General features: G+C 44.2%; 1 protein-coding gene across 1 annotated transcript in view; it reads left to right on the top strand.

The window, feature by feature from the left end:
* DGKB (diacylglycerol kinase beta) overlaps nucleotides 1-16,177 on the top strand; it is a 668,472-nt gene that overhangs the window by 452,812 nt on the left and 199,483 nt on the right. The window contains exon 21 of the mRNA XM_040431289.1: nucleotides 2,129-2,219. Coding sequence (XP_040287223.1) covers nucleotides 2,129-2,219 — 91 coding nt within the window. The remainder of the gene's footprint in view (nucleotides 1-2,128; nucleotides 2,220-16,177) is intronic.

Below are 16,177 nucleotides of genomic sequence, written 5' to 3'. Positions count from 1 at the left end.
CACTACACAATGGATGGCGCTGTGCAGTTCCAGAGACCGTGCTACTTCAGAACGGCTGATCGGCAGAGATGTTGAGCGTTAGATCCGGCCACGCAAGATCGAAAAAACAGCAAAAAAATTTGATATTGATAGAGCAATGTCCTATGACTTACTTGCAGGGTTATTCCCATCTTACAAAGTGATGGCATCTAATTTGGATATGCCTTGACCTCTGGGACCACCACTGATCTTGAGAATAAAGGGGCAGCTGCATTTGCTGTACTTTGCCACTCCCGGCCATCTGATGTGCGGACGGCTGCAGCATGGCAACTTTCAATTGAGACACTATGTCCAGGGGGCGCTGTTTTGGAGTTAATTGCAGTGATTTGGGTCCTGTGCTAAAAAAAAAGAGCTACAGCCCCTTCATTCTCAGGATCTTCTGGCTGGATCTCAATATTCCATCACTTATAGTATGACAACCCTTTAAATATCTTACTCCATGCAGTGGTATGCAGGGCTTGCAGCTGTGGGAAGTGCATTAAATATAGATGTTGTCCCATTATGCCCTATAGGAACATATGGACATCACAGAGGGAGTCTGAGACCTCTGACATAAGCCGAAGCAAAAGAAACACTACATAGAATGACTCTGGTTCTGAAGGGCTCAGCAGTGCATGATCACATATTCACATGAACGAACCCTATGTAATACTACATTGCACCTTAAAGGGGTTGTGCCACAAAACATATTCTACATTTTTCAAGCCAGCACCTGGATCTGAATACTTTTGCAATGGAATGTAATGAAAGATTTAGCATAGCCACTGCGATATTCAATAAAATGTATTTGTATAGCTCCACCTGCCATATGTTCTTTTCCCTATTTCTTGTCCACCTCGCTGAGGTGGTCACACATGCTCAGTTTGAAGGCTATACATACCTTCTGAGCAGTTTTTTTTTTTTACTCACTTTGGGCTAAAAATAATTTTTTCAATTGGCCGTTATTAAAAATTTTCAGCCATTTTTGATTTACATGGGTTAAAAATCAGTCTCTTTGCTAACTAAGTATCACTTCTAAGTCCTATTAGCTAAGGGCTCGTGTGAAGCCTTTTCTCTGATCTCCTCACCTCATTAACACTCATTCAAGCTAAACACTTAGCAAACTGATAAGAATATGGCATAGATGAGTGTTTTTATGAGGTCAGGAGATCAGAGATAAGCTTCCCATGAGCTCACATGTCAACTTATGGGGACAGAAGTGACACTCTGCAAACAGACCGATTGTTAACCCTTGTCCTCAAAAACAGCTGAACATTTTTAATAACGACAAACTGAAATAATGATTTCTAGCCCAAAATGAGTAAAATACAATCATAAATAATTGCCCTGAACATGTCCATGGCCTTTAAATCTTTAACTGCCACCAGGAATATCTACTGTTAGGAGCAGTGTCAAATTACAGGGAAAGATATACAGCAGAAAGGACACTCCCATTGGAGCAATGAATGGGGAGATCTCTGGATCCATGTGAGGTACAGGGCTGGTTCTAGCTTTGTTAAAAAAGAGATTGTCATGTCCTATATGATGTCTGACTGTAATTTTTTATATCAGTCAGTAAGCTGCCACCTATATCAGGTTCTAGTAGCCAAGCCAACTGATCGTCTGATCATACAGTTCTAGGCAACATCTGCTCTAATCATCTCCTCCCTGGCCAGATCATAGAGAATAGAAGACGTGGGGTCCCTTCCCTGGGACATTTCAGTATCACCAATACTATGGAACAGTAATAGATGTAAGTGAGAAAACAGTTTCACTGTAACTTTCCACTATGTTTTAAGTCAGTTCTGTTTAACGCACCCAAAGTCAGGAGGAGGCGAGGAAAGCACAGGCATCAATGCCCAATTCATTGCACACAATTAACTTTCCTTCTCCTGATGTTAATAAAGAGTGACAAATAGCTAGAAGAAGAACAAGACACAAGAAGTTTATACAGAACATTGGATTACACATTTATCCCCCATGTGTCCAAATCCCAATGAATGTTTCCACATGAAATATAAAATCAAAGATGTAAATTATGTTATAAAATGGTCGTATTACTTTATGTGTAAAAAAAAAAAAGCAACTTTTTGTTTCATCTATCTTTCAGAATGAAGAATAAATTTTGGTATTTTGAATTTGGGACGTCTGAAACTTTCTCCGCAACTTGCAAAAAACTTCATGAAGCAATTGAAATAGAAGTGAGTAACACTGTGTGACAAACTACGGTAGTAGGAAATTGTTGACCAGTAGAATTGTGAATGTAGCTCTGGAGTATAATACAGGATGCAACTTGGGATTAGTGCAGGATAAGTTATGGATGTTCATAGTAACTCCACCAGCAGAATAGTGATTGTAGCTCTGGAGTATAATACTTGATGTAACTCAGGATCAGTACAGGATAAGTACTGTAATGTATGTACACAGTGGCTCCACCAGCAGAACAGTGAGTGCAGCTTTGGAGTATAATACAGGCTGTAACTCAGAATTCAGAATAAGTAATGTATGTACACAGTGGCTCCACCAGCAGAATAGAGAGTGCAGCTCTGAGGTATAATACACGATGTAACTCAGGATCAGTACAGGATAAGTAATGTAATGTATGTACACAGTGACTGCCCTAGCAGAATAGTGAGTGCAGCTTTGGAGTATAATACAGGATGTAACTCAGAATTCAGAATAAGTAATGTATGTACATAGTGACTCCACCAGCAGAATAGTGAGTGCAGCTCTGGAGTATAATACAGGATGTAACTCAGGATCAGTACAGGATAAGTAATGTCATGTATGTACATAGTGACTCCACCAGCAGAATAGTGAGTGCAGCTCTGGAGTATAATACAGGATGTAACTCAGGATCAGTACAGGATAAGTAATGTATGTACACAGTGACTCCACCAGCAGAATAGTGAGTGCAGCTCTAGAGTATAATACAGGATATAACTCAGGTTCAGCACTGTCACAAACGTACTGAGACTTACGGACGTCCCGGTGACAGTGAGTGGCAGGAGATCTGTGAGACTGGCAATACGTGGTTTGATTTGACAGGTTTTCCTTGTGTATCAATTGGTGTCTGTGTTGTTTCTGGTAATGGCCACACCCATTGCTTCCAGGTGTTGCTTATGTGGTCATTTAACCTTCCTAATTTATAGTTGCCTCTCCCACTATTGTGTGCGGTTTATAGCTTCTGTGCCTGTGGCTTGTTTGTGGATGGATCTCGGCTGAGTTCCTGGTTCTTCCACTACCTCTTTGAAGTTAAGTCTTTCGTTTCCCTTTAGTATTTTGTTTGGGTTCTGTGTGTTGCATTTCCTTTTTGTTTGTATTGGGCCTGAGGTAGACTCCTGTTCGTCCTTCCTTTTGGAGAAACAGGTAGTCTCATCCCTGCCATTAGTACCAGGGTCCCATAGGGCTAGATAGGACTCTAGGTATTCCTGCATATGAACACACCTACCTCTGGGTTCTGTTCACACTGGTAGTCAGTCAGCATTTTGGTTAGGGTTTTCACTAGATGGTGTCCATCTTCCTTCCCTAGTTCTCAGGCCTGATTCCCTGTTTTTCCCTTCCCTCCTATGCTTGGTGTGGTGTTTCCCTCCCACACCGCAGCGTGACAAGTACAGGATAAGTAATGAAATGTACAGTATGTACACAGTGACTGCACCAGCAGAATAGTGAGTGCAGCTCTGGAGTATAATACAGGATGTAACTCAGAATCAGTACAGGATAAGTAATGTAATGTATGTACACAGTGACTCCACCAGCAGAATAGTGAGTGCAGCTCTGGAGTATAATACAGGATGTAACTCAGAATCAGTACACGATAAGTAATGTAATGTATCTACACAGAATAGTGAGTGCTAGTATTGAGCGAGCATGATCGGCTGAATACTAGTTCTGCTCGAGCATCGATATGCTCGGCACATAGTGGTACTCGGCCAAGTACCGCATGTGTTCGAGCGCAATGCTCGAGTCTCCTGCCCGCACGTTTTGCGGCTGCTAAGCAGCCAATAAACGTGCAGGTTTGTACTGCCCTCACTGTAATGCCAGTAGCCATGTTAGCTACTGGCATTTCAGTGATTGGCTGACCGGAACACTACATTGGGTGCTCTATAGCACCCGATGACACGTGTTCGGCTCATCTAAGTCAGGGAGAGCTGAGGATAGTAAGGGACAGAGAGTGTAGGGAGTGTAATCAAAAATTGTACAAAAACGTTTCAGAGACCCAGAAGTCCTTGTAAGGACTATTGTGTGTGACAGCAGCAATATATTTTTGTAGCGCAACCTGCGCTAAATTGCTCAATGTTAGGGAGAGCTGTGCATAGGAAGGGACAGACAGAGTAAGGAATGTTATTGGAAGATTTTTATACAAAAAACTTTTCAGAGACCCAAAAGTCCTTTTAAGGACTATTGTGTGTGACAGCAGCAATATATATTTTTAGTGCATCCTGCGCTAAATATCGTGTAATAGGCCGCTGCGGACAGTAAAGTTATCAGCGCCACATCTCCTGTGTAAAGTTTGCGCATCCCTAAAATATCAGTGACATCCAGTGCAGTTTTTCCATAGACGGTGTCCCCTGCGGACAGGTAAATTATCCGCGCTACATCTCCTGTCTAAAGTGTGCACATCCCTAAAATATCAGTGACATTCAGTGTACCTTTTTCCGTAGACACTGCAAACTGTGACATTACCTGTGGTACCTGTCCTGTATAACGTTTCCTCATCACAAATACTGTTATACATTTTTTTTGCACATACACTTCCAAATCCTACGCTACTGTACGTGTGACATACTTTCAAGAATATATCACATTTAAAAAAACATTTAAAATGAAAAAGGCAAGCAGTAAGGGACAGGGAAGTGGCCGTGATGCTGATAGTGCACTCAGAGGCCGTGGCTCTGGGCGTGGAGAAACTGTGCCTGCTGCCAGAGCACAAGAAAAACAATCATCCACAATACCTAGCTTCATGTCCCAGTTTGCAGGGTGGCGCAGGACACCCCTGTTGAAGTCAAACAGTGCGAGAAGGTGGTCGGTTGGATTCCAGCAGATAGTGCTTCCAGTCGGTTAAGCACCACCATGACTTCCACCATGTCCAGTCCAGTCTCAGTATTTAGGAGTCTGGTCCACACAATCCTCACTCTGATCCTCCTTCCTCCCACCATTTACAGTTCGGCCAAACAAGTGATCCCACACTGGGATATTCAGAGGAGTTCAATTCAGCGCCATTACTTGATTTGGCCCTCTTGCCAAGCACGCTTGAAGAGGGACATGAGATCATGTCCCCTAATTCCCAACCTCTTGAGCATCCACAGCCACAAGAAAATGACGGTAGTGAACGGCAATTAGAGTTCAATGAGGTGGATGATGATGAGACACAGTTGCCAATGAGTCAACAGCAATTAATGTCTCAAGAGGTTGATGAAGAGGATGAGACACTGGTGGCAATCACTGAGGTTGAGGTTAGGTCAACAAATCAAGAGGATAATTAGAGTGAGGAGGTGGAAGAGAAGGTGGTGGAAGATGAGGTCAATGACTCAACCTGGGAAGGTGGCAAGCCAAGCAAGGACAGAAGTACAGAGGGGGAGGGATCCGCAGCACCGCAACAGGCTGGAAGAGGCAGTGGGGTGGCAAAAGGAAGAAGGTGGGCCACACCAAACAGGCCCGCAACTGTTCCACGGAGCACTCCCTTGCGGAAATCCCCCTTGCCAAGGGGTAGATGTTCCACAGTCTGGTGCTATATTGAAGAAAGTGCGAATGACAAAAGAATAGTAGTTTGCAACCTGTGCCATACGAAAATGACCCGGGGCATGAACACTAGCAACCTCACCACCACCAGCATGATCCGCCACATGGCATCCAAGCTGTCATGCCCTGCTCAGGTTATGTGCGGAGGTCTGCCAGGTTAGCAGCACGTGTGTAGTTTTTAGTTTGTTTTGGGTTTGGAGTTGAGCTGTATCCACCTTTCTTCAGGTGCATTGGGTGGGGTCGTTTGTGTGAGTTTAAATTACGCCCCTTCCCAGTATCCTGTGTGGGTTATAGCTTCTATCTTTCTCTGAGGAAAGGTGGATTTGCGGTTTCTGCTCTGCTACAAGATAAGTTGGTTTTGGTTTCCTTTTGTGTTCTGTCTAGGCTGTTAGAGAGACACCTGCCTCCTCCAGGTTCTGAGGATGGAGGCTGCATCTTTCCCCCTTTTCACCATCTCAGGGACTTTAGGGAATCTTCAGCCTTAGGCACGGGGGCACGTTAATTCCCACCTTTTGGGTCTGAACGTGGGCACAGAAGTCCAGGGAGAGCTGGTAGGGAATTGTCAGCTTCTGACCTAGACGCTTGTTTTGTGGTTTTCTGTGTGTTTATTGTATCTTGTATCCCACCCATCGTGACACAAGCACCGTAATAAGTGGGTCGAACGCCTGGGTCCACAATCTGTGTCTGCGGGTCACACCACTGCCTCCTCTTTCCCTATGTTACATGCTGGCCAATCCCCTGTCGAAGGCACAGGCCCGGATGCCTCCCGCCCTGCACCTGGACCTTCGCTAGCAGGATCAGCGACCACATCCACTTCCATGTCTAAGCACAGCATCCAAATATCCTTACCCCAGGCATATAAACACAAGCGCAAATACCCAGCCACCCACCCACAGGCCATAGCACTAAATGCGCAGCTTTCCAAATTACTGGCCCTCGAAATGTTGCCATTTAGGCTAGTGGACACTGAGGCCTTCCGCAGCCTGATGTCGGCGGCCATCCTGCGTTACGCAGTCTCCAGCCGCCACTATTTTTTAAGTTGAGCCATGCCTGCCTTACACCAACATGTGTCCCGTAACATCACACGTGCCCTGACCAACGCAGTTACTCTGAAAGGTCCACTTAACCATGGACAGACAAGTGCATTCGACTAGGGACGCTACATTTCCCTGATGGCACACTGGGTGAATGTTGTGGAGGCTGGGAGTGAGTCGTAAGCTGGGAAGGCACAGGTGCTACCGACGCCAAGGATTGCAGGCCCTACGTCTATCAGGGTCTCTGCCAGCAGCTATGTTACTGGCTCCAACCCCCACTTCTCCTCCTTCGCCTCCTCCTCCACTCCCAGCTCTGAATTATCCACGCGCAGCACCAGTCAGTCATCAGTCGGTAGCTGGAAGCAGTGTAGCACTGCAGTGAGGAGGCGGCAACAGGCTGAGCTGAAACTGATATGCTTAGGGGACAAACAGCACACCGCCGCAGAGCTGTGGCAGAGGATAAGAGACCAGACTGAGCTGTGGTTCTCGCCACTCAACCTAGAACCAGGCATGGTTGTGTCTGATAATGGCCGTAACTTGGAGGCGGCTTTGGAGCTCAGCAAGCTTAGACACATCCCATGCCTTGCCCACATCTTCAACCTTGTGGTTCAGTTTCTCAAAACCTACCCCAATTTGCCTGAGCTACTGGTGAAGGTGCGCCAACAGCTTCAGCCGGTCTGCCAACGCTGCAGCAGTGCTTGAAATTGCCAGCTCACCAGCTGTTGTGCGATGTGAGCACGTGCTGGAACTCCACATTCCACATGTTGGCCAGGCTTTGTGAGCAGCAGAGGGCAGTAGTGGAATACAAGCTGCAACATGGTTGTCGCCTTTCCAGTCAGCTTCCGCTATTCACAAGCGAGGAGTGGGCATGGATGTCTGACTTCTGTGTGGTTTTAAGAAACTTTGAGGAATCAACACAGATGGTAACCATCCCACTTCTGTGTCTACTCAAATGCTTGCTGCTCACATCTAAGTCTACTTTCACACTCGCGCTTGGTGCGGAACCGTCATGAACATTGTATTTTAACATAGCCACGACGGATCCGTCTTGAACACCATTGAAATTCAATGGAGGACGGATCCGTTTTCTATTGTGCCAGATTGTGTCATAGAAACCGGATACATTCCCATTGACTTACATTGTGTGGCTCAGTTTCGTCAGATGGACAACAAAACGCTGCAAGCAGCCTTTTGGTGTCCGCCTCCAAAGCAGAATGGAGACGGAATGGAGTCAAACTGATGCATTCTAAGCGGATCCTTTTCTATTCAGAATGCATTAGGGCAAAACTGATCCGTTTTGGACTACTTGTGAGATCCCTGAACGGATCTCACAAACGGAAAAGCCAAAACTCCAGTGAAAAAGTAGCCTTAGGATGACGCTTTGCATGTGGAAGAGGTGGAAATGGGGGAAAACATTACACAGGGTGATTGCCAGACCACCCTCCGTCTATCTTCTCAACACAAATTGGGAAATGAAGAGGAGCAGGAGACAGTTGCCTCTGCTACAGAGGGTAGTACCCATGGAAGTTTAATAGAGTCACCAAAGCGGCAGCAGGCCCTCGCCCCTAATGTTTTAGAGGGTCACCAGCAGGCCCTTGTTCCTAATGTTTTTGAGGGTCACCAGCAGGCCATCAATCATAATTTTTCAAGGGTGTGTATGATGCCCTCCTTTATGTGTAATAAAGGGTGTATTGGAGTGCCGGTTCCTTGTAATTTTTGCCAGCCCTTTCACTTACTGCATAGGCTTTATGAGTGTCGGAGTTCCACTACCTGAAGAATTGTACCACGAGGTGACTGAGGCCCTCCATTATGTGATATACAGGTTGTATTAGAGTGCCTCTTCCTTGTAACTTTTGGCAGCACTTGCACTTTATATACATATAAATATACAGGAAATAATGTTTCCTAACAATTTTTCCTCTAAAATCTTTTTTTATTTTATTCAGTTTTGTGCATATTATTGTCAGTCTGTAAAAGTGGTGTACTATTCGGAAAACATCATTCCCAGCAGCGACCTGCGAGTCCAAGATGCATCCAAACATCCTCCCCGTGCTGTTTCCGAACCATTTCGGTGATGTTTCTATCAATTTCTGACCTTTTCCTATGAACCAGGCACCCTCCCCTCGTCAGAGCAGGGGGTACCTGGTTTAATGCTCGGGTTCTCCCACTGACTTCTATTATACTCGGGTGCTGGGTCGAGCACCCGAACATCCCGATGTGTTCGGTCCGAGCCCCCAAGCACCCGAGCACTACGGTGATCGATCAACACTAGTAAGCGCAACTCTGGGGTATAATACAGGATGTAACTCAGGATCAGTACAGGATAAGTAATGTAATATATGTACAGAGTGACTCCACCAGCAAAATAGTGAGTGCAGCTCTGGAGTATAATACAGGATGTAACTCAGGATGAGTACAGGATAATGTAATGTATGTACAGAGGGACTCCACCAGCAGAATAGTGAGTGCAGCTCTGGAGTATAATACAGGATGTAACTCAGGATCAGTACAGGATAAGTGATGTAATGTATGTAACACAGTGACTGCCCCAGCGGAATAGTGAGTGCAGCTCTGGAGTATAATACAGGATGTAACTCAGGATCAGTACAGGATAAGTAATGTAATGTATGTACACAGTGACTGCACCAGCAGAATAGTGAGTGCAGCTCTGGAGTATAATACAGGATGTAACTCAGGATCAGTACAGGATAATGTAATGTATGTACAGAGTGACTCCACCAGCAGAATAGTGAGTGCAGCTCTGGAGTATAATACAGGATGTAACTCAGGATCAGTACAGGATAAGTAATGTGACTGCACCAGCAGAATAGTGAGTGCAGCTCTGGAGTATAATACAGGATCAGTACAGGATCGAAAATATAATTTACAAAGTCACTTAACTTTTATGTAAATTTATATTTAAACAGTTTATTGGTGGACTACAGCAGACTAAAATATTGGTAAATTTGAGCATACTTTTAATAGCAAAGATTAAATTGAACAAGTAGAACATGAAAAGTCTGTCTTGGCATATTATTATACATTTAATAATAAGTACACTATGTAAAAGTAAGATCCTTGAAAATCTTGTTGATTCTAGAGGAAAAAAATGAAACTAGTGTAGCTTCAGAGAAACATTTTCAAGCAATCTATTAGAACCTTCTAATAGAGTTACCAAACGGAGCCTCCGATCCAGGATTCTCATTTGTTGATTGCGAATATTCTAATCGCTAATTTCTATCTCGAATATCGGCACTTCGAGAATTTGCGAAGATGTATAACATAGTGCTATATATACGTAATCACGAATATTCTAGATTTTCTTTTTTCACCAGTAACCTCCCTTCTTGCTTGTGGGCCAATGAGAAGGCTGCAATGTCTTTGTCTGAGCTTAGCAACATCCCTAGCAACCAATAGGAAAGTTGCCTACCCCTTACTATATAAGAACCTCCCCAGCAGCCACTTTCTGCTGTTTTTTTGCAGTTCTGAGAGAGAGAGCAGTGACATTGCTGTGCTCTGTGCTTTCATCTGGATCCTATTCCTTATCCAGTTACATTAGATAGTTAGTTATCTCATATATATAATACAGATAGTTAGTAAGAGATAGTCAGTGTAGGTTAGATAGTGATATAGTGGAGCTGATAGGTTCCAGTGCAGGGTGTTAGGCAGTGTGATAGGGATTAGTGTCCATACATACATGCTACAGACATAGCGCTGTGATGTCACAACAATACTTACTGCACCAACTCAGACCTGATAAAATGTGAAGTTGCACGTATTGCGCAAAAAATATGTGCATCATTAGTGCCGACTTGCGCTATCGTGAAAATAATTACTGGAGATCACGAATTCTTGAATTCGCGAATTTATAGCGAATATTATGCAAAAAAATTGCGAAATATCGCGAAAACGAATATTGCCTATGCCGCTCATCACTACTGGTAAGGATGATTCTGCTCGTTAAAAGGATACCTGTTCTGTATAAATTGGTTGTGTCGTTCCCAAAAAAAAAAAAGACTTTTATTCTTTATGCAAATAAGTTCTTCAATGCACTGGGGGTGGGGCCAAGCTCCTCAGGGGACCTCATGTATAAGAAATAAAAGTCTTTTTTCTCAGGAATGCCACCACCAATTTCCGCTACACCGGTATCGTTATAATCAGCAGGATCAAACCTACCAGGCACTTTGTGTGGTTTTATAGGGTTAGTCCTGCTGACAGGTGCTCTTTAAAGGGGTATTCTCATCTCAGACAATGCTAGGATATGCCCCATTGTCTGATAGGTGCGGGTCCCGAGAACGTAAGCTGGTGGCTGGAGTACCCTTGGTTTCCCAGGGTCCGGCCACCACCAAGCACTGTCCCCATAGATGTGAATTGGAACGCACCGCGCTTGCACGGCCACCGCTCCCATTCATTTCTATGGGGCGACAGAGATACCTGACCGCTGGCTCAGCTATTTTCGGCGGCTCCACAGAAATGAATGGAGTGAGGTTGCGCATGCACAGTGCACTCTCCACAACCTTCACGGATCCGTTCTCGATGTAGGTTTGGGTCACAGAGGTGGGACCCGCACCTATCAGACAATGGGGGCATATCCTAGCGATATGCCCCCATTGTCTGACATAGGAATACCCCTTTAAATGGGTTGTCCCACGAAAAATATTCAACAGTTTTCAAACCAGCACCTGGACCTGAATACATTTGTAATGACATGTAATTAATAATTTAGCATAGCCACTGAGTTATTCAATAAGATGTATCTGTATAGCGCCACCTGCTGTTAGTTTTTTTCTTATTTCTTTGACCTGCTCACTGAGATGGCCGCACATGCTCAGTTTCATCCTTCAACTGCCTCCCGAGCTGTAATAGGGAGAGCTGAGACACGCCTCCTGAGCTGTGATAGGAAGAGCTGAGACACGCCCCCTGAGCTCCAGCAGAAAAGACACTCCCTTTGAGCTGCCAGCTTGATATAAGTCTAGCAGAGCAATGAATTTGGAGATCTCTGGATCCATGTGAGGTCCAGGGCTGGTTCTAGCTTTGTTAGAAAGAGATTGTCATGTACTATATGATGTCTGTCTGATTTTAATTTTTTTACATTAGTCATGGGAGAACCCCTCTAAGTATAAAACATAGCTTGAAATGTCTAATGAACTTTAAAAATGAATAGGACAATTTCACCCTAACACTAAGATGGTGCAATGGGTCAAGGCCAGACCATTTGGAGAGACCGAGCCTCAGAATATGGAGAACATGAGAAGATACCCTCAATGGTTTTCCTCTTCTCTACCATCCCCGCCATTGGGACTGGAAGAGTCCATTCTGTACTGTCATCTTATCAACACCACATTTTCACTCCTTTCACCGTACAGACCTCGCTACCAACTGCAAAAGTGCAAACTAATCCCTATGTGCGTGGTGTTAATTAGAGGTCCTCGTGCTAATTGTGAAGACTATCTAGCCTAACTAGTCACAATGGGGTTCTGATGCCAAGCTGAATAATTGCCGCATCGCGCGTCCCGCTGAGCTCAATATTAAGTGAAAATAGCAGCCAATACCTTCCCAGCGCTGGTCCTAGGCGTCGCCACCTATTTCAATCATTCCAGTTGGTTTGGGGACTCCAGACCTTTATAAATTAACAGCAGGAAAATACCAAAGGTGCCAGATTGCATATTTATTGTCTTTTTTGTGTAATACTTAAATATGTATTATGAAGTGAGTGACATAAATTAGGCAGATTTCAGAATCCACAGGCCGTGGCTTGTAGAAGACCCCATGCTGTCTGACATTTCATCCTTGTCAAAGATCAAATTATTTTAATTTAGGCTGTAAATTATAAGGAATGAAGACTTCTTTGTGGGAATTCCCTGTGGTAATCTGACTTTTGTTGTTACTGCTGCTTGTCAGTGTGCAAAAAATATAATATGCATGCAAATAAGGCTAGAAAATGTGTACTATCTAATTATCTATCCAGTACATTCCACTTGAAGACAGTGGGAAGTCTGACACACAGTATGTGTTTGATTCATTGAGGCCTGCAGGGTATTTACACAAGATTACTTTTAATTATGAAATTAATATCTTTTTATCTGAAATGTATAGAAGTCGGAGAAGGCATGAAGAGAATTTTTATCAAGCAATCTCCATTTTTTTTACCCAATAAGTTAAATAAAATTCAGCACTAGTTTAACAATAAGGGGATTCTGTCGAGTTTTCTAAACTGCAAGACTGGGAATGGAGAAGGGACATTAGATATGGAACCGCATGCCCTAGGGTAGACAAATAATCATCCAAAGTCCCTTATATACAGGGAAGGCCTCTCATAAAATAAATGATGCAGTAATGGCTACTACAGTCCATGCAGAGGAGTGAAAACATAAAGCAATGCAAATGTTACTCCTATGAGACTCTAAAATGAAGCAGTTATTTTATCAGGTAAGGGCTTACTGCTAAGATAAAATATTGCCTCCAGCTCCATGATATAATGCACTATAATACTGCCCCTTCGTTGAAGAACCCAACTGCTATAACACTGCTCCTATAGTATATACAGGAAATAGCTACTGTAATACTGCCTACTGTACTGTATGTGCAAGAAAATAAACACTATAATACTGCTTCCTACGTACAGTAAAAGACTATAACTACTATAATACTGTCTCCTACAAACAAGAATATAACTACTATAATACTCCTCCTATGTACAAGAATATAACTACTATAATACTGCTCCTATGTACAAGAATATAACTACTATAATACTGTTCCTATGTACAAGAATATAACTACTATAATACTGCTCCTATATACAGGAATATAACTACTATAATTCTGCTCCTATGTACAAGAATATAACTACTATAATTCTGCTGCTATGTACAAGAATATAACTACTATAATACTGCTCCTATGTACAAGAATATAACTACTATAATACTGCTCCTATGTGCATGAATATAACTACTATAATACTGCTCCTATGTACAAGAATATAACTACTCTAATACTGCCTCCTATGTACAAGAATATAACTACCATAATACTGCTCCTATGTACAAGAATATAACTACTATAATACTGCTCCTATGTACAAGAATATAACTACTATAATACTTCCTCCATGTACAAGAATATAACTACTATAATACTGCTCCTATGTACAAGAATATAACTACTATAATACTGCTCCTATGTACAAGAATATAACTACTATAATACTGCTCCTATGTACAAGAATATAACTAATATAGGGGGCGGAGCTTGACCGGCTTCCTGACCGGCTGCATGTGAGGAGAGCTCTCCTCTTCTTTGCCTCACAAAGTGGTTTATTTCGCTTCTTAACTGCACAAATATGGGGAAAATCGGCAAATACCTGCCCAAAGAAAGACCTGAACCCCTCAAGCAAGATCGGGGTCCCTCTGAGATGGAGAAATACCTTAACAAGCGGCCTGCAGCTCCAGTAACAGAGAGACCTAAGATGGCCCCTCCTGACCCTGATGACAGCATGGAGGAGGCTGAGAGAGCAGACAGCCCGGCTACTGAGAGCTCCCAGGGATCGCAGGCTGAAGCTGCTGAACCTATCTCAAAGCGGTTCTTGCAGCAGGCCCTCCTGTCAGTGATACGGCCAGTGATGCAGGAGCTCACTGAGATAAAGGAGGACATTAAGCACATCGGCCATAGAGTGGAGAGGCTTGAAGATTCACAGGGGGCCATCCTGAATTACACCCGTGCGATTGGAGATAACAGTTCTGCTTACCTGTCTTCCCTGGATCATGCATACGCCCTGATTGAAGATCAGGAAAATAGAAGCAGGCGCAAAAACGTGCGCTTCAGAGGCTTGCCAGAAGCAGTGTCACATGAGGAGCTTCCTGCAGCAGCATCCGCCATTTTCACATCCCTGCTGGGCCCTGAAGGTGCATCTGCAGTCACAATCGAGCGCATCCATCGCTCTCTGCGGCCTAAACCCAGGGAGGGAGAACCCCCTCGTGATGTGGTCTGCGGTCTCTTGCGGTACATAGATACCGCTGCGATTTTTAAAGCGGCCAGGGAGAAGGGAGATCTAAAGCATGATGGAGCCAAGATTCTGCTATTCCAGGATCTCGCACCTTCAACCCTGAATAAAAGAAGAATCCTGCGCCCTGTCACCGAGATTCTGCGCCAGAGAAAGATCCCCTTTAAGTGGCTTTTTCCATTTGGCCTCACATTTTCCAGGGAAGGAAAGAGGTGCACGATCCGGACCCCCAGTGATCTGCCGGCGGCATGGGAGCTGCTCAACACCACGCCACAAGATATCCCATCATGGCTGCCCTCGGCGGACACTGGCGTCCCGCTCCCAGAACTCCCTGATAGTTCCAGATGGTCGAAGGTGCCATCAAGAAAAGGAGCAAAGCAAAGAATTACTTGAACATTCTCCACAGGTCGTATGTGGGCTGTTAGATTGCAAGCTCCTCAGTTAATGTTCAATATGTTATAGGAGCACATTTAAGATGGAGGACGTCATTGCTCCCTATGTGGAGGGTGGAAGCTGCATTCACTTCATGTTGTTATGGGCGACTACCATAGAGGTTATATAAGTAATGCATTCTCTCAGGTTGTCAGTTAGTAGGTGCATACAGTATACTGTGATTCCCTGATATGTATAGCCAGATTCTCTCAGGCAGTTATAGGAGTGGCTATGTTCACACATGCATACTAATCTCAGCACACTTTGTGGGGGTGGGGACCCCTGATTTGTGGCCAGGAGCAGTACTGTCTGACACTATGTCACCCTGCTCCCACCTTGTCACCGGTGGTTCCTGTGCTCCCGCACGGAGTTCTCTTATTTCCTTTGACCCCCTTTTGCTTGCAGGATTACATATTTTGCTTTTATTAACAAAATTCTGGCTAAAGGGATCAAAGGTCCTTGTCCAGGACAAGGCGTTCCCCTGTTTGTTCCCCCTGTTTCCCTGTCCATGCTCACGTATGTTATTATATGCACGCACATGTGTATATTACTACACTGATGGCTGCAGTTAACTGCACTACATTCAATGTACGGGGTTTTAATACCCCCCAAAAGCGCTCACAGGTGATCAGACTTCTAAAGAAGAGACGCACGGATGTCTGTTTTTTCCAAGAGCTGCACCTTAAGCTCGGCCATGTTCCTAAACTCTCCCAGTCCTACTTTAATCAGTGGTTCATCAGCTCTCATGCCAAGGCTTCCAGGGGCGCGGGGATTGCCATATCCAGGAGGGTTCCCTTCTCCCTTGTCTCATCCTTGACTGACCCAGAGGGACGCTTTATGTTCGTAAAAGGTAAAATTGGGACCGTGTTGGTAACACTGGCAAGTCTATACAGTCCTAACCGGGGTCAGGGCCTATGGTTGAAGACTACATTGACTAAATTTACTT

This window comes from Bufo bufo, chromosome 5, assembly GCF_905171765.1.
Source record: "Bufo bufo chromosome 5, aBufBuf1.1, whole genome shotgun sequence".
NCBI classification, from domain to species: Eukaryota; Metazoa; Chordata; class Amphibia; order Anura; family Bufonidae; genus Bufo; species Bufo bufo.
This window is presented reverse-complemented; position numbering and strand designations above follow the sequence as displayed.